The sequence below is a fragment of the Saccopteryx leptura genome, chromosome 1 (genome assembly GCF_036850995.1).
Source record: "Saccopteryx leptura isolate mSacLep1 chromosome 1, mSacLep1_pri_phased_curated, whole genome shotgun sequence".
Taxonomy (NCBI): Eukaryota; Metazoa; Chordata; class Mammalia; order Chiroptera; family Emballonuridae; genus Saccopteryx; species Saccopteryx leptura.
The window spans coordinates 8,577,612-8,596,306 of record NC_089503.1 but is presented as its reverse complement, the minus strand read 5'-3'; the positions used below and the strand labels follow the sequence as shown (position 1 = coordinate 8,596,306).

At 54.6% G+C, this 18,695-nt stretch overlaps 1 protein-coding gene across 24 annotated transcripts in view; it reads right to left on the bottom strand.

Annotated features, from left to right (window-relative positions):
• The window catches only part of NRXN2 (neurexin 2), a 115,962-nt gene that overhangs the window by 89,865 nt on the left and 7,402 nt on the right, over positions 1-18,695 (bottom strand). For all 24 annotated transcript variants that reach the window (XM_066359160.1, XM_066359301.1, XM_066359253.1 and 21 more), the window contains exons 2-3: positions 15,915-16,884; positions 3,690-3,707 (exon numbers count right to left, since the gene is read on the bottom strand). In XM_066359160.1, coding sequence (XP_066215257.1) covers positions 3,690-3,707; positions 15,915-16,641 — 745 coding nt within the window. In that variant the 5' untranslated portion in view covers positions 16,642-16,884. The remainder of the gene's footprint in view (positions 1-3,689; positions 3,708-15,914; positions 16,885-18,695) is intronic.

The following is an 18,695-nucleotide window of genomic DNA, read 5'->3' as shown; positions in this document are numbered from 1 at the left end:
AGCTGAGATGACCGGCCAGCGGCACTAACCCTCAGCCCTCCCGCCGCCCACCCGCACGGTGTCCGGCCAGGAGGGGAGAAAGGAGCCGCCCTGCGCTAAGTGCCTCGTGCCCTCGGAAGCCATCGGCTGCTGTGGCAATGGGATGTGGCTCCGGGGCTCAAAGGCAGGGCCAGGGCGGTGGCATGGAGGACGAAGGGCTCCAGGGGTCTCTGAGACGGAGCTGAGGGCCCGTGAGCCAGGGTTCAGGAGGAAGGCAGGGAGGAGGCAGGGAGGCCCGGCCGAGGCCGAGGCCCGGGTCCTGTGGAAGGTGTGGGCAGCTGGCCCGTGATGGCCCCTCTCTCTCAGGTGGCAGTGGTCACTCCGCACCTCTGGGTCTGTGGCCAGCTGAGGGAGGGGAGCACAGCTGCTAAGGGCTGTCTTGGGACAGACCAGCTCTTGGGAAGACACAGGTTTTACCCACAAAACAGTGGAGGGCCCAAACCTTTGGACTGAGTCTTGTATCTTGCTCTGAATGCTTCCCACCAACTCTTTTCCCAAGAATTATTGGCATATTCTTCCAAATCCCTAAATCCAGGACCCCCCGCCAGAGCTCTAACCCCTCATCTAACTCTTTATGGCAAAAATAGACGAGCTCACAGGCTCCCACCCTTGGAAACCCAGGCCTGGGAGCTGGTGCCCATGGACCCGCTCTCTGTGCCCATGGGCCCGTTCTCTGTGCCCATGGACCCGCTCTCTGTGCCCATGGGCCCGCTCTCTGTGCCCTGGACCCGCTCTCTGTGCCCATGGGCCCGCTCTCTGTGCCCATGGACCCGCTCTCTGCCCCCACCCACAGCCTGTCCTCCTGCCCGGGGAGCTGCAGCTCTCCCGTTGCAGACCCTTCCGCTGCCCAGCTCCTAGCCAGCCTCATTAGCATGCGGCACTCTTCCTCTGTCACCACGGCAACCAGCTGCTCGGCTCCCTCAGGCGTGACAGCACCAGCCATCTTGGTGAATGGGAGGCCAGTTCTCTGCCCTGTCTCCCGCGGCTCAGCCCAGCCTGGTCCAAGGGTGCCCTCCCGGAAGCCTACCTCCCCCCAGGCCCTGAAATCTCCGCTCTCCTCTCGTTCCCAGCTTCCCCTCCGCACATCCTGCCCCATGTCTACCTGTGGCATCGGCCCCTCCTCCCACCACTGAAGAAGAGGCTGGCAGTGATGGATGGCATTACCAAGGGTCCTCTCCTAGGGTACTTTATCTGGCTGCTTCTGGGCCTTCTCTCTGCTACAAGAGGCTGGAGGGAAAGGAGGTGGGGCAGCAGGGACCCCCCTCTAAAGGAGATGCTCCGCAGGGGACTGGGGAGCAGGATGGCTGTGCTCCTGGGAGAAAGCTAGGCCTGAGACACAGCATCGGGGCAAGAAAAGAGGGTGAAGGCCCGGAGGACTCGCGTCGGAAGGGGGAACCGCGGAGTCCAGAGCAAGTGCCACAAAGGAGGCCCTGCCCACCCCCCGAAACCACAGCCTGCCAAACCACTGGCAGCCTCACTCCCTTCCTCTCCTTCCAAAATCCCAAGAGGACCAGCATCGAAAGAAGGGAGCTGGTTAGAGGGGACAAGATTGAAACACACAAGCAGACATGTCACAGAGAGACACACAGAAACATCGCATCATACACTCACAGTTACATACCCTCAGACACACAGTCCTGTGCAGCCACTGACATGCAGGCACACACAGGGTCACATCCGAACCAGCAGATCACCATGCCACCCCCAAGAAACGACAAGGCCACGTCACCAGTCTCTTTCCCCACTAGTCTCCGAAGCCCAGCTTCCTTCCTGCCCCTGCCTACCCTGCTTGCTTGAAAGAACTGTTCCCTCCTCTCCCCCGGCCCAGCTCCAGGTACTTCTCTCCCCAGCAGACCCCTGCTTACTTTAGGGGCCCGGCTGTTTCCCTCCCCATTTCAGTCTTTGTCCCGCCCTCCACGAGTGTCCTTCCTCTTCCCACTGCTCCTTACCTGCCCCCTCCCCTTCCTCCTGAGTAGCTGCCCCCTCCCCTCCCCCCAAGCCTTTCTCCTCCTCCCTTTTCCCCCTCTCTTCCTCCCTTCATCTCTCCCTTTGTTCCGGAGGAGACATGACATCAAGAGCAAGTAAAAGTCACATCAGCACTAAATCTTATCTCCAGCCCTCAGAAGGCTGCGTCCACCCAGACACACGAGACTCTCGCTCACTTGTACAGAGGTAAACACTGACACCCGGAGAGGCAGACACAGACAGGACAGATGCAGACACCGATGCAGACACTCCTACAGAGGCACCGAGCTGTGGACCACACCGCAGAAGACACGCGATGGAGGCACCGCCCCCCACAAACACTCAGACGCATACGCACAGCAGGTGTGTACAGCCGTGCAACACAACAAAGCAGCAGAGCTGTATGCACGTGTGCACACAGACACACACACACATCCACACACCCATGGGTGCCTGCACATTAGGACCAGGGGGCCTGAGGGCATCCACAGAGAAGAGACATCAACCAGAGAGACCAGTCAAACTCTAGACAACACCAGGAAAAATGGATTCCAGCCCCGCACTCAGGCCAAGAGTCCCTCCCTTCTCTCCCAGGACTCCTGCTCTGCCTGGCTCCTCCCAGGGCAGGGCCCAGGCCCAGGCAGCTGCCAGCCCAGGGCTCTCTGTGTCCCACCCACTCCCACTTGCTTCTCCGGGAAGAGAACGCGGGGCAGGTTTGGTAACGGGGCCCATCTCCTAGCCACCTTGCTGCCTGCCTTCTCCGAGGCGGCCGCGTGAGCTCACCTGCAACCCAGCCTCCGAGTCTGGACCATCCAACCCAGTCTTCCCTGCCCCTGACCCAGTCTACCCCAGAGGAAGAAGAGAAAGAGGGGAAACCACAGCGAAGGGGAGGTTCAGAGAATGACAGGAACCCAAAGGGAGCCAGGGGAGAAACCAGAGACAAAGACAGAGATCCAGGGACAGAGCCCTAGAGAAAAACCAGAGAGAGAGAAAAGGCAAGAGAAAGAGAAGACAGGGAGAGAATGGAGAGAGACTCCACAGAGAGGATCTCCCCGAAGGATGCTCCCCACCCTTGCCCTTGGCCTGGGCTGAAGGTGGAAGGAGACTACCCCCACCTGCCAGCCCGTGGGACAGGGGACAGGGGCCTGCTGCAAGAGTCCGCCAGACCAGGGGACAGGGGCCTGCTGCAAGTGTCCGCCAGACCAGAGGAGCTGCCACCTTCCCACACTCCCTGACTCAGCCTCTGCCCACGCTCTCCAGACCCCAGAGCCGAGTCCGTCGACCACGCACGGCTCCCAGCCCCTGCCGCGGGGCTTCTCTAAGCTTCCTCAGCTGGGCTGGGCAGAACAGTGTCTCCTGACTCACTTCTGGGCACGTCAGACTCCCCTAGGCCATCCCTCTCCTCACAGTCCCTGTCTCCTCCCTAAGGAAGGAGAAGAAATGCCAGTCGACAGGCTGGCGGTGAAGATGGGCGAGGAAGGGCTTGCCCTCTGCCTGGCAGTTCTCTCCGGCAAACCAGGGAAGAGGGAATAAGCCAGGGTGGGACCGAGGCTGCCAAGAGGATGCCAGACACCCTTCCCCCAGGTGTGGGCAGGGGAGGGAGCCCTTAGGTGGCCACAACACCCCCTCACTAGGACCCCACAGCCACTGATCCGCCACTCCAGTGACCAAAAGGCATCACTCACCTTCCATAGGGTGCTCCTCTGCAGGCCAGCGAGGTGCAGGAAGGGGTGAGGCAGAGAGAGAGAGAGAAAAAGGAGGGCTGTTAGCGAGGATACCTACAACAGGCTCCAAGGACAGTGATAGGTACAAGGTCCCCATGCCCACCCAGGTGCTGACACAAGTCACCCAAGCTGGAGGGCTCTGCTGGAGGCGAGACGGAGACTGAGGTGTTTCCCGAGTCGGTGCCTCCCACACAGGGTCACAGCCCGTGAGGCCCCAGGCCTCAGACTGCATTTCAGGAAACTGAGGCCCAGGACAGGGAAGTTACCACTCAAGGTCACATGGAGAATGGGAGGCAGAGCCAAGAGCAGCAGTCGGGCACCCTGACATCCCCGGGCCCTCTCTTCACCGGCATGCCCATGCGTCTCTGAGACAGAGGGGGACTCCAGAGACACCCATGCTCAGTGACACACTGACACACATAGGCACTTACTGACCCAGAGACAGGTATGATCTCTCACACAGCTCACGTCCAAAGCCTCTGCACCCAGGACCCACCTGCCCCCTACCCGCCACCCACCCAGGGGAGAAAAGTCATGGGTATGCAAATCAGAAAACACAGTTCTGCCTCAAAGTGCTGTGTGTCTCCCATCCCAGCCACTGAACCTCTCCGAGCCCCAGTCCCCCTTCTGCAAAAGTGAGAGGGGGGGATCAGATCATTTCTGAGGCCCCTTCTGGCTCTGGCTTTGCGATCTATGATAAATGCCTTCTTCTTAACACCTGAGTGAGGCAAAGGGCTCCCAGGCTGGGCGGGCCACTTTAGGGGTGGCAGGGGGTCAATAGTCAGTGGGCCAAACTAGGTCCACCCCTCGGTCACAGCACAGCCTTTGGGCAATCCACCCTCCCCTTGTGGGGACCGCCTGGGCCTGGCCCTGCGGCTTGCCAAATGAGCCGAGAGAAGATGGAAGGAAGAGAGGACGGAGGCAGTTTCTTCAACTAAGCTACAATTCCCGCAGCAGGCGGGGGCTCTGGCCTGCTTTGTAAGAGGACCAAGTCACCCCCCAGTCACTGCTGACATGCCCACCTCCTGGGAGCCTGTAGAGAAGCGACAGGCAGGAAGAGAAGCAGCACAGCCTGCGAATACACAGACCCCGTGGGGAGACACACACACACATGCGTGCGCACGCGCGCCCCAGGATACGCACGCAAACACACAAACAGCTGTTCGGTACATATTTAGCCCTGCAAGCGCACACACTGTCTCCTCCTACCTCCAACCTCATTTTGTGTTATTTGCTCATTCGCTCTTAGGAGTTTATCTCTACTCCAGAAACACATACTGTCATTTATCATAACTTATGCCACCCCCATAATACACACACAGGCTGAATGCAGAACCAATACCCGCAGTGATCTAATGCACAACATCAGATGCATACACCACCACCCCACACGCCCTGCGAGGCGCACAGTTCCCTTCCCCTCTGCCTAGCTGGCTCGCCCCATTTCCTAACCCTACACACACAAGCCTCCATAGAGAAGAAGCCTTACACACTTCCATACAACACAGCTTCTTTCACCTGACAGCTGCATTCCCCCAAACCGAATCACAGTACATTGTGGGGCCTGGCTAATGGAAGAGGCCCTGGGAAGACCTCTCATAAAGAGCCCTACACCAGGCCCCTTCAGCCCCAGTGTGCAAAGGCCCTGGTCAGTCAGCACAACCATCCCTCCAGCACCGGCACAAACTAGGAGGCATGGTGACCTCTAGGTCATCCGACACGGGGGGTATTGCAAAAGGTACTGCCCTGCGCCACCGCCCTGGGTCATGCTATGCTCAGAAAAGCGAAACAACCAAGTTTGGTCTGCTGCCCGTACAAGTCCTCCCTCTCCTAGCTTCTGAGAGGAGGCACCTCGGGACTTATTGGTTTCGCCTCCTCTGTGGCTCTCTGCTTGCTGCTGATTCACCTGTGTCCCTCCCCTGCCACCCCGGGTCCCTCCAGGGTCAGTCCCCCACCCGCCACATTCCTCTCTCTTCTCTAGTCCTCCTCGGTGATAGATCACTTTTATGGCTTAGGAATCCCCCCCAAAACTGTATTTGCAGCCCCAGCCACCCCCTGGATGCCAGCCCTGCATCCTCACCTGTCCGCTCAGCAGTGACTTGGGCGACTCTCTGCCACCCAAACTTCCACTAACACCATGCGCGATATCCCAGACCGTAAGGGAGTGCCCATTTCCCTCCGTTCGGCAAAGGCACTGCCTTCAGCCAACACTTCCTGAGCCCCCACTAGGGGACTCGCACTCCGCCGGGCTCCTGAGAGTCCACTAGTGTGCTGTGTGCAGCGTGCAGACCCTCAGACACGTGCTGGGCACGGCAGCCTCACAGCAGCCTGCGGCAACTCAGTGGGATGACTCACCTCCTTTGGATAGAAAAGGATATTTTCCCAGGAGCATCGAAGCACCTCGGCCTTTGTCCCCTGCACTCCTAGGTCACCATAGCCCTCACCCTCACCCCCCCCCCTGCATTAGACTCCTGCTGATTGGTCTCCCTGCCCATCCCCAGCTTGGCTCTCTTGGCACAGGTACCAGACACACCTGACCACATACTGCTGTGATCCACAGGCACACAACACACGCACGTGTGCACACACTCAGGAGTTTTCAGTGGCTCTGGCACAAACCCTCCTTCTGTCCTCTTGACCTATATATCCACCTGCCTCCGGAAAAGCCTGGCCTGAGTGCCTCCTGGGCTTCTCACCTCCACGTGCCTGTGTGGGAGCTGGGCCTCGGAACCCCTTCCCCGCCCAGCCTGTTCCCTGCCTGCATTCCCTGACCAGGTTGGGCACCCAGAAATCAGCCCTGCTCCGCTTTCACGCCAATCACCAGGTCCATCAGTTCCACCTTCTAAAACCTTAAAAACTAAACTAAGCTCCTAGAAACTCTTTCCACCCCTCCATCACTATCAGCACAGCCCCCAGGCTAGAGCCTGACCAGACCCTCTCCTCAGAAAGAAAGCCTCTTAAACACTCACCCCCTACAGCCAATATTTTAAATTTTTTTTTATTGATTGATTTTAGAGAGAGGTGAAAAAAGAGGGAGAGAAACATCAATTTTTTATTCCACTTATTTATGCATGCATCGGTTGATCCCTGTATGGGCCCTAACCAGGATCAAACCCACAACCTTGCAATATTGGGACAATGCTCTAACCAACTGAGCTACCCGGCCAGGGCTTCTATAGCCAGTCTTCTCACCCTGCAACTAACTCATAGTCCAAGCACCGCCAAATGGTGCTTAAAACTTTTCATGGTTTCTCGTGCCTACGGGATCAATCTTCTCCAGAAAGTCCATTCAAGTTTGACCATGCCTCTCTCCCACCTTTTTTTCCGCAAACAATCCAGGCTCCCGCCACACAAGATTTCTTCCCATTTCCCTGACATGCCGTGTTTCTGCACACACTATTCCCTCAGCCTGAAACGCCCTTCCCCATCCGCACTCTTCTCATCCTCGGCAAGCCTGAAGAAGTCAACTCTTGCTGTAAGACCAGCTCAGGATAGCTTTGTCTGTGCTCTGAAGTGACCTCCCAGGCAGCGCAAGCCATCCACCCCTCTTCTGTGCCAGCTCTCGGTATGTACATTGTGTTATTATTTCACTTATCGGATCAGTCTTGCGATTGTGTTTCCATCTCTGCTTCCTGACTGGACTGTGAGATATCCAAGAACAAGAACAATATCTCATTCATCTCTCTCTATCCAGCTGTTTGCACAGTTCCTGGCACAGGAAAAGGGATTACTGTGTTTGTTGAATGAATAATAAAAAGCACATAATGAGTCAAGTGTGCCTGACTCTTTCCATGCACTGTATCATTTCCTCACCACCATCCCCTGATGGATGGATATTTATCATTCTCTTGTAGAGATGTGGAAACCAAGGCTCAGAAAGTGAAAGAAACTTTTCCAAGATCATGCTATTCATGAGGGACAGTCAAAATCTGAACCCAAATCTGTCTAGCTTTAAAACTTCCAATGAAAAGCACAAATATTTTGGTCTCCTCACCCACCCCTGAGACACTCTACTCACATCCCCTGCCTGGTCCACTAGACTCCTCATTTAAGCTGTTTTCCTGTCTTTTGCTTTCCACCTTCACAAATCTCTTTCAGTCACCATTCAAGATCCAGCCGAGTTCCACCTCACCTACCCCTTGAAGCTTTCCCTGACTACCAGGAGTAATAATCATGCTAGCATGTATTGATCACTTAGAATAGTGCCTAGCACATTGTAAAGAATTTCCATACATTAACTCATTTAGCCCTTAAACAACATTGTAACCTCCACGTTACAGAGTGGGACATGGGAGAACAATGTGATTAAACACACTGCCCAAGTTCGCACAGCTAGCAAGTAGCAAAGCTGGGATTCAAACACGGGCAGCCCATGCTCTGAGCCATTCTGCCACAGGAGGCTTTCTTGGGAACATCTACATCATCTCCGAGGTCTTACAGCCATCGCTCCCTGTATCATTCTTTTGAGCACTTGGTCCCATTTTCCTCGGAGCCAGTTCCAACCACAGAAACTGTCAGGACCGCAGGTATCGGATGTTAGAGCTGACAGTGATTCCACAAACATGATCTCATTTACTCAATTTGCACACACATAGGTTGTGACTGCCCCACCAGAGGGCACAAGAATTGTCTTGCCTAACATAAATTTGTGATTCCAGCAGGTGCATTATTGAGGACAGTGATGAAGACTAGAACAAAAGAAAAGGTTCTGAGAAGGCAAAGCCCACATCATAACAGTTAGGCATGAAAACTGTTATTTCTTCACAGGAGAGCCTCTCAGACCCTACTCAGACTCCACTTACTGTTAGTGACACACAACCTAACAGGCTGGGGGATGCTGGTTTCCAAGTTCACACACAGAGAGTGATGGACATGAGTCGTTATCTGACAACTCCTCCTAAGGCAGAGGTGAGCAAACTAGAAAAAGCTAATATAAGAATTCAAACGTCCAGCAGTCAAGCATCATTGCCGGCAGGGACAGCCCTCAAAGGGGGAACAACGCAACGTGGTACCCAAGGGGAATGACACCCTGAGTCATCCAGAAAAGGTGAAACCACATTCCAAATATTATGCTTACGGAGGCACGGAGGTGTGCAACATAGAGAAAGATTTCCATCGGAATGTTTTAAATGTTAGTGAGCTGTGTATTTTAATGGGGGGAAAGCCCTGCTTTCCAGAGTGAGTTCTTCCTCCAGGGCTCAGACTACCGAGAGTTTCCTGATGGATGTCCACTGCCCTCTGTCAGTGCTGGGACAGCTGACCAACAAACACAGGGACACCCTCATCCCATACCAGCGTACAGGAGCGGCTGTGGTCTGAGAGACTTGGGGTAGTTCCTGGCTTCTGATCAAACACTGTCCCCAAGCTACAGGTGACCCATGGGCACAGCTGACCGACCACTCTGTTGCGGAGGCAGCATGGACAGAGGTGGGGGCCACGGGTCCCGGAGTCAGCTCAGGGTTCAGATTCCGGCTCTTTCATCTCAGGTGCTTGTCGCAAGGACGAAATGAGATAGAACATGCCAGGCGCCCAGCAAATGCTCGCTAGCTGCCGCGGCCCATGCCTTCTGTCCTTGACTGTGGGATCTGATTCTCTTTCTGCTCTGCTCCTTTGCTGCCGCAGCTGTGCCTCTCCCTCCTCCTCCCAACTGGATGCTCCTCTGAAGTCTTTCTTTATTTCTTCTTTTTTTTTAGATTTTATTTATTGATTTTAGATAGAGGAGAGAGAGCGGAAGGCGGCGCGGGGAGGAGCAGGAAGCATCAAGTAGTAGTTGCTTTTCACATGTGCCTTGACTGGGCAAGCCTGGGGTTTCGAACCAGCAACCTCAGCGTTCCAGGTCGACGCTCTACCCACTGCACAACTACAGGCCGGGCTGAAGTCTTTTTCCTTCTCCTTGGCCACCTCATCCGATTCCGGAGCTTGAAATACTAGCTCTCCAAGTGCGAGGCTCCCAGGTCTCCATCGGGGGCCCCACCTTCAATTCAAAGCTGTGGGGCTTGCCGTCTGGATACTTCTGTCTAGCAATACCAAGTGGTGTCACAACTCGACACACACATGATCTGTGGCCAAACCTGCCCCCCTCCTGACTCCCCTTTTCCTTGCACCCATCCACCACCCTCTCAGCCACAGCAACCTGAAATCTCACCCTCTCTGCCCCTTCCCGCCTCCTGCCCACAGCTCCAGCCTCAGCAGTGTCTCCCAGCCACTGCGCCCCGCTGCCCAGACAGCGGCCACCACCCTGCCTTGCCGCTCCCCAAGACAACCGAGGGGTGGGGCCTCGGTATCTCTTTCCTGAACTACCTCCCGACTGACTGACCTACGGCATAACTCTGCCCCCTTTCATCCATTCTACACCTCACTCCCAGCTTCCAAAACATCTCTTTTTATTCATACACCTGCTCAAAAGCCTTTTGTGGCTCCATCTGCCAGTACTCTATAGACAGTCAGCATCCAATAAATGTTAGCTGAATGACTTAAGTCAAAACTCCAAGACTTGGTCTCAATCGGCTTCTTCTACTTTAGTTTCCACCATTTTCCCTGTGCAGTTTGGGGCCCCTCTACAGACATGACTACATTTCACCCCTTCCGTGCCTTTGTCCTTACAGGTTCCTTTGCTTGGAGCGACCTGCCCTAAATCAAGCTTACTAGTCAATGCACAAGGCCAATCTTAAATAGCATGCTTTTTATTACCGACCCTCCAGACTTTTAAGCTCTCCCCTTCTTCAAAACCCCAAGCGCACTTCTGCCTATAATACAATAGTAACTACCATTTATTCACCGCTTATTATGTACCACACACTCATTTAATTCCCATAACACACCTGGGATGGTGTGCCTGCTTATCCCCATTTAGGTAAATTAATCTGAAAGTTAGGCACTCATCTAATGTCACAGGCCGATAGTGAGGACAGAAGTCAGACTTGAATCCCCATCTCAGGCTCGGGAGTCTATGGTTAGTCACTAAGCCATACTGTCTCTCTGCATTCCTTGCGGTGTATATTACACTACTTTGCATTGTTCTTTTGCTGTTGTTTATTAGCATTTTCTATGTGCTAGACACTATTCTGAGCACTTCACAAAAATGAGCTAATTTAACTCTCACAACAAATCTATAACATAGGTACTATAACTGTCCCCATTTTACAGATAAGGAAACCAGGGCAGGGAGAGTTTCAGTCTCAGGTCACCGCCCAGGCTGTCTGGCTGCAGGAGCTGCTCTCTTAACCACACAATGGGCTGGTTTTTGTTGTTGTTGTTTTGTTTTAGTTCTTTTATTGATTAATTTTAAAGAAATAGAGAGAGAAAGGGAGAGGGGGAAAGAGATAGAGAAAGAGGGAAGCATTCATTTGTTGTTCCACTTAATTGTATGTTCACTAGTTGCTTCCTGTGTGTGTCCTGACCGGGGATCGAACACACAACCTTATTGTTTCAGGACAGTGCTCTAACCGACTAAGCTACCCGGCCAGGGCCTGAACTGGTTTTTTTATCTGCTTCCCCAATTAAACAGTCAACTCCTGGAGCAGCATCTTATCATCTCTGAACACAAGGCCTATCACAAAGGAGGCCTTGAAAACTCCCTGTTGAATAAAATCACTAACAAACTTACAAACACACACACACAAGACACATGTCTCTACCTTACTGGCAACATGCACTTTACCACTAGTTTCATATATATATATATATATATATTTTTTTTTTTTTGTATTTTTCTGAAGCTGGAAACAGGGAGAGACAGTCAGACAGACTCCCGCATGCGCCCGACCGACCGGGATCCACCCGGCACGCCCACCAGGGGCAACGCTCTGCCCACCAGGGGGCGATGCTCTGCCCCTCCAGGGCGTCGCTCTGCCGCGACCAGAGCCACTCTAGCGCCTGGGGCAGAGGCCAAGGAGCCATCCCCAGCGCCCGGGCCATCTTTTGCTCCAATGGAGCCTTGGCTGCGGGAGGGGAAGAGAGAGACAGAGAGGAAGGAGGGGAGGTGGAGAAGCAAATGGGCGCTTCTCCTGTGTGCCCTGGCCGGGAATCGAACCTGGGTCCCCCGCACGCCAGGCCGACGCTCTACCGCTGAGCCAACCGGCCAGGGCCATATTTTTGTCCCAAGCAAGGTACACATAGAAGAACACTGTCCCATCCCTCTGCAGCCCCACTCCTCTGGCGGTCTCCCACACACCTGCACACCCTTCTTCCTGGATCACCTTTCAGCCCTTTCTCTATGCACAGGAGTGACATGAGGAAGAGTTCGCATACAAACCACGACAGAATTCCGGTCTACTCCAGCCCAGCTCTGGCGGATAATCAGCAGCAGGCCCACACACTCAGTTGTTCATACTTAGCTCTGTCTTCAACTACATGCAGCCAGACACCCCAGAGGAAAAAAGAAAATTTCCTAACATGGAGATTCTCACTCAATGGGTAGGGCCAGACCTGGGAAGGAGGGGAGGAGGGAGGGTTCCAAAGGGTCCACAAATCCATATGCACACCAGATACCTGAAGGCAGGTCGGTATGTCTTGCATATAAAGCTAAAACCATTTTTTCCCATGTATACTGGATTAACCACAATAGCAAATATAACACCAGTCATCTAAAAGCTTTCCTGAATTTATAGTAGCTTTGAGTCATCTATTTTCACAATAAACAGATATAAAAATAACTACTATTTGGAAAAGGATACTTGTGAATTACTGGCTTTAAAAACATCCTTTGGCTCTGGCCAGTTGGCTCAGTAGTAGAGCATCAGCCCAGTGTGTGGAAGTCCCAGGTTCGATTGCCAGTCAGGGCACACAGGAGAAGCGCCCATCTGCTTCTCCACCCTTCCCCCTCCTTTCTCTCTATCTCTCTCTTCCCCTCCCACAGCCAAGGCTCCAATAGAGCAAAGTTGGCCTGGGCACTGAGGATGGCTCCATGGCCTCCACCTCAGGCGCTAGAATGGCTCCAGTTGCAACAGAGCAACGCCCCAGATGGGAAGAACATCACCCCCTGGTGGACATGCCGGGTGGATCCCGGTCAGGCACATGCGGGAGTTTGTCTGTCGGCCTCCCCCTGCCCCCCACTTCCCACTTTGGAAAAATACAAAAATAAATAAATAAAAATTAAAAATAACATCCTTAATCTCAGAAAAACTTAAGAATCACTGAAAGCAGATAATAATGAAGTAACTGTAACTTCCAGGGAAGCTTGTGGCCTCTGACCCTAAGATCTGTCTTGGAGATCAGGACCCAGGGCTGCTTCCTTGAAGTCTTCCTCCTTTAACCCCAATAGCCAAGGCTGGGAGCCCATTTCATTCCTCCTTGGCTAGGTGAAAATGTACTAGTGGAAGTGTAATGAGCACAGGGTATTACAAAAGCTGCCCAGAAAATCAGAAACAAAAATATAAGGAGAGGGAATGTGATTATGGGATGGGAAGGAGAATCAGAGCTGTCACTGGGCCTGTAATCTCCAGATGCAATCAGTGTTTACAACCCCCAGCCCACCCACAACATGTATCTGAAAATATGCACATGCATATTTTCATATGCATATCCAGCCTTACCCCAAGCCTTTAATTTCTCAAATACATATTAATATCCATTCATTCCACAAATCTGTATCAAACACCCACTAAGTGACTGGTACTATATTAGGTGCAGGGAATAGAGATGAATATCCTTGCCTTTTTATCACAGACAAAGCACGACACCCTCAACAGATACTATAAACATGCTACATACATACAATGGGTCATATACATAGCCACCTCTCACAGCTCCAACACAGATGACACCTCTGATATATATCCAGCACATATTCATGTGATACACAAAACAGTCCCTCTCAACACAGGCACTCGAGCATATCTCAGACACACAACCACACAATCCCATTCAGAAGCACACACTTTGGCTCACTGGGAGCCTCTGGCCAATTAATCCTTTCAGGGAATGAATACAGTGCTCTGTCTGACCAGGGTGCTTCCGGCTGCATTTTTCATACACCCAGGCCCAATTCTACACAGTGAGACTATGGACCAATTACGTACTTCTCTCTGGCTCAAATTTCCCTTCCATCAAGTTAGAAGGATGGTTCATCCTATCTTTTTAGGAAGGCTTGAATGAGAGATGTCACGGGGACCACAGAATCATAGAAAGGTCATAGAAAGAAGGTGGGGGGAGGGAAGGAGGGAGAGGGGGAGGGGGAGGGGTACAGAGAGAACTGGATGGAGGGTGGCGGAGGATGATCTCGCTTCGGGTGATGGGTATGCAACAGAACTAAATGACAAGATAACCTGGAAATGTTTTCTTTGAATGTATGTACCCTGATTTATTGATGTCACCCCATTCAAATAAAAATTTATTTAAAAAAAAAAAAAAAAAAAAAAAAAAGAAAGGTCATAGAAAGAGAAATCCCTCATGGAGTCTAGGTGTCTTACCAAGGCCTCGCATTAATACACGCACATGGGTACGTACACATGAGCACATGCCCTTACTCTGAGTACTCCTCACTCTACTGGGCACTAGATTTCAATCTGTAAACGTTACTATTCAAACAGTCTCATTCACACATATACACACTGCCAGACTCACAGGTCTTTGCAGGCAGGCAAACACACAGATACACAATTTCACAGTTTAGGGAGCATCTGAACTCCGTAGGGAAAAGGCGAGAAGGCATCAGGTTAACTTAATACACAGTTTCTGAAGATCTATTCCCCAACCTTGCCCAAATAACCACACAAAAGCAATCCAAAACACCTTATCAAACTCCTGTGCACAGTACAGATTTCCTAAACCCAAGGCCACACGGGCAGAGTCAGCTCCTCCTATGGCTGTCCACATAGTGCCAGCCACGAGGACACCCATCCCCAGAGCAGTCCCAGGGCCACACTAGATTGGGGCACACCTGTGCATAGGCACACACTCCCCAAAGACTACCTCTCCGGGAAGGCACACACAACTGCTGAGTGGCTCACAGCTTCCAGGGAGAGGAAAGCATTTCTGTTCGCACATGTCTGCAGAGAACAGCGGCCTCTGACCTGGGGTGAGGGAGATGGGGAAACTCTCCCACTCCCCAACCAGAGTACAATAGGTGCCTAAAACTGCCTCCTTCCCCCAGCCCCACCAAAACCACAGCCCACCCCAGGCCAGGTGCGACCCCCCACTGATCCTCTCACTTCGCCCCTCTCTGCCTGGTGCAGCTGGGTTGCTGGCAGAACCTCTCCCTCCCTCCCTTTGGAGCCCCTCTTCCACATTCGATCCCACCCTCCAGCGTCCTACCAACCCCTCTCCAGACGACTAGTCTCCCTTCCGAAGCCCAGGCTGGTAAAGACTGGATGTTTGAAACAGAAGCTTCCACTTCCTCCCTGGCTCTCTCTCATCTGGGAGAGCCTAGCCACTTTTTGCCCTTTAACAAATCCCTTAACTCCTAGTCGAGAAGCCTCAGACGCCTCCCGAAGGCGCTCTGCGGATTCTGGAAATAAGAAAGGCTGGGGTCCCGCCCTCCGGGAGCGTGCAGTCACAGCCTCGCCATCCCCACTCGCCCTCACGCGCCTTCGTGCCGTCCTCCCCACGCACACAGCCCTCACGCCTAGGCCTTGACCCACCTATCTCAGGGGGTCCTCAGAGGCGGTCCTTCCCGCCCTTCACTCGCCTATGGCCACAGACTGCAGTCAGCAGCCAGCAGCACCCGCCCCGCGCGCCCCAGCCTAGCGGTTTGCCCTCACAGTCCTACGTGGCCTAGCCATACAGACCCTACCCACTAACTGTATGCAGGACTCCCGCACCGGCTTCCAACCTTACGCCCCCAGACTCCCGCCCACAAGGCCACGCCCACTGCTCTAGTAGGCCACGCCCACACAGATCACAGCCACAAGTGTCTGAGGCGCCTCATGTCCCCTCTCTGGCCCAATCCACAGGCCCTCAGGGGTCAGACCTTCACCCTCTCGCCAGGACCTGACTACACACGCCTACCCACATGTAGCCAAAGGATCCTCTGGAGTGGGGGGAGCTAAGCCCTCGAAGGCCACGCCCACCCTAACCTGCCTCCAGCGCTCACGAGCCATCCACATGTGCGCTGCCCCGACACGCGTCCCACACGGGACAGGCCTCACGACCCTCGCGTGGTGGCGCACATTCACAGGACCTGACCCCAAAGACCTCCAGCCCCTCCCTCCCACACCCAGGCGCCCCGCGGTGGCTCCCGGGGCTCACCTTCACTGCAGAACTTGCCGCCGAAGCCCGTGTGGCTGCAGTCGCAGCCCACCTCCCCGGGGGCCAGCACCGTGCAGAGGCCGCCGTTGGCGCAGGGGTTGCGCGTGGGCGCGCACAGCGGGTCGGCGGCGGCGCCGCGCAGGCCCTGGCTGCCCAGCAGCGCGGGTGGCCGCTCGCCCAATTTCAGATTAGCCAGGAGGCCGCGGAAGGGCGGCTCGTACTTGACCGTGCTGAGCGTGAGCGCCGAGAGGCGCACGTCGGGCGGGATGCCGCCCACGAACAGGTCGCTGGCCACCTGCATCTCGCGCCGCTTCGAGCGCACCTCTGCGGCTCGGGCCTCGCCGTCCACCGCCAGCGCCGTGCGGCGCGCGTCGCGGGTCAGCAGTACCATGTGCCAGCGGTCGTCGGCCACTGGCGTGTCCAGCTGCAGCGTGGCCGGCTCAGCGCACGACAGCGTGAAGCGCAGCCGCAGGCGCCCATCCACCAACAGCAGCTCCAGGAAGTCGCAGTCACCGCCGTCGTCCAGGTAGAGCAGCAGCGCGCGCGTGGCGTTGGTGCGAAGGCTGAAGCTGAGCTCCCCGCTGCTCGCCGCGCCCGCCCAGCGTGCGTAGCGAGCCCACTGCCCCGGGCCGCCGCCGAACTCCAGGCCGCCCGCGCCCGCCGCCAGCAGCAGCAGCAGCAGCAACAGCGGCGGCGACGGCGGCCGCCACGGGATCCCGGGCGCCATGCCTCCGGCGGGCCCGGCCCCACCCGGCCCCCGGCCCCGCTCAGGCTTCAGAGCCGCGGGCGCATGGGGCGGGGAGGGGGCCGGGCGCCCTCCGCACCGAGCGGGGCTCCCTCGCCGGCTCACAGTGCCATGGGCCTGGCCCCGAGGCGAGGCGCGCGGAGGCCCAAGTGCCGGCTTCTCCGAGCCACCGCGGAGGCGCCCCTCCCCCGCTGCGGGCTCCGACGAAAGATGGGGGAGGGATGCCTGCAGGAAAAGAGAGAGGAAAAGGTTAACGAGGGGCTCTGAGGAGGGGAAGCTGTCGGTGTCCAGATCCCCCCTCATAACCAGCAAGAGCCCAGCAGTTTCCCTCTAGGACTTGAGGAGCCGCCCTGACCTGGAGAGCCAGAGAAACCGCCGTGGATGGGAATGCCGGAGCTCAACACTTGAGGGGAGAGAGATGGCACTCCCTCGGGACATTTTTGGTTTAAGACGTGGACAGGTAACACGGTAGAGTCCAGTAGGGGCCCAACCCAGATGCCTTCACCCTCGCCTGCCGTCAGGACCAGGGTCAGCTCCTACAGCTGGTGACCTCAACCCCTTCCCCTCTGAGCCCACCCAACCCCTAAGCATGGCTCCCACCCCAGCCAAGGCTCTCTCTCATCAGCCCCTGATGCTGGATAATGAAGTTGCTAAATAATTCATTGGGATTAATTAAATGTCAATTCATCAATGGTATCACAGAGTAACCTGGCTGGAAAAGGGGTAAGGGAGAGAAGCCAGACAGGACCAAGGCATCCAGGCCCCACGCCTTCTCCCTCCATGCAAGGACACAGGCATCTGACTTCTTTCCTCCACTCCCCAACCCTCCACCCCAACCACACTCACCCTTTTCTGGGCCTCAACCCCACTGCTCACCCGCGTGGATCCTTCCCGAACCTAAATGCCTGCCACCCTCAACCTCCAGCTCCTAGTCCTCAGCCTCAGACCTGGCCCAATACCTGGGTTCTCTTCACCTCTCAGTTTCACCCCTCCTCCCCATCCAGGGCTGGGGGAGCCACCAGGAGGCAGGCTCATTTGCATAAAATTGCCTTTCTGAAATGATTACCCTTGTAACGGGCTGTCAGAGAGCAATTTATACCCCACGCAGGGGAGGGGAATTTGCATCTCGTTAAACTCCAAGTCGTAATTATTTATATCCAACAACCCTCCTGAATATTGCATTGATTTTATTTGGGGGAGGGAGGAAGGGAAGGAGGTGGGGAGAAGTCTGAGAGAGAAGCAGGGGAGGGGCCAGAGTTTAGTAAAAGACATGGAAAGATTGAAAGAAGAAGTGAAAGAAGGATTGCATGAAAAGTGACAGAGACGGAAGAGTAATGGAGGAGCAAGGCTGCCTAATGGGGAGAAAAGGAGAGAGAAGACAGATAAAATTAAATTCCAAATTCAAACTGCATTTGTCAAGACCCTGGATGCTGGGCATTTTTATAAATGGCATTTTACTTCATCAATCTGAAAGGTCCCATTATTCCCATTGACCATTGGGGAAGCCCACACAGCGAAGTCTAGGGACTTGCCCAAGGTCACACAACAAGTCAGCAGGGAACTGAAACTTAGATCCACATCTGTCTGTCTCCAGGAAGGACAAAGGGCAGGACAGCCGCAGGTGTAGCTCAGAGAGATGGAAAGCAAAAGAAGAGGAGAGGGGTGACTTGAAGAGGGAGGACGCTGGAGGGGTGTGGTGAGGAGTCAAAGCGCTATGTGGGTGTTGGCCAGGTACTCAGTTGATTGGAGCATCATCCTGATGTGCCGAGGTTGTGGGTTCGATCCCAGGTCAGGGCACATACCAATAAATGCATGAATGAATGAAACAACAAGTCAATGCTTTTCTCTCTCTAATCAGTCAATTAATTAAAAAAGAATAATAAAGAGCTATGTGGGAGTAGCTGGTGTATGAAGGAAGAGAGAGAAAGCTAGGGACTCCCTAAAACTCCATAGTGAAGGGGAGGGCAGGGACGGTTGAAGTGGCGTGTGTAGAAGGAAGATGGGGTAGAGAAGTCCTCAGGAGGCTGGTGATAGTG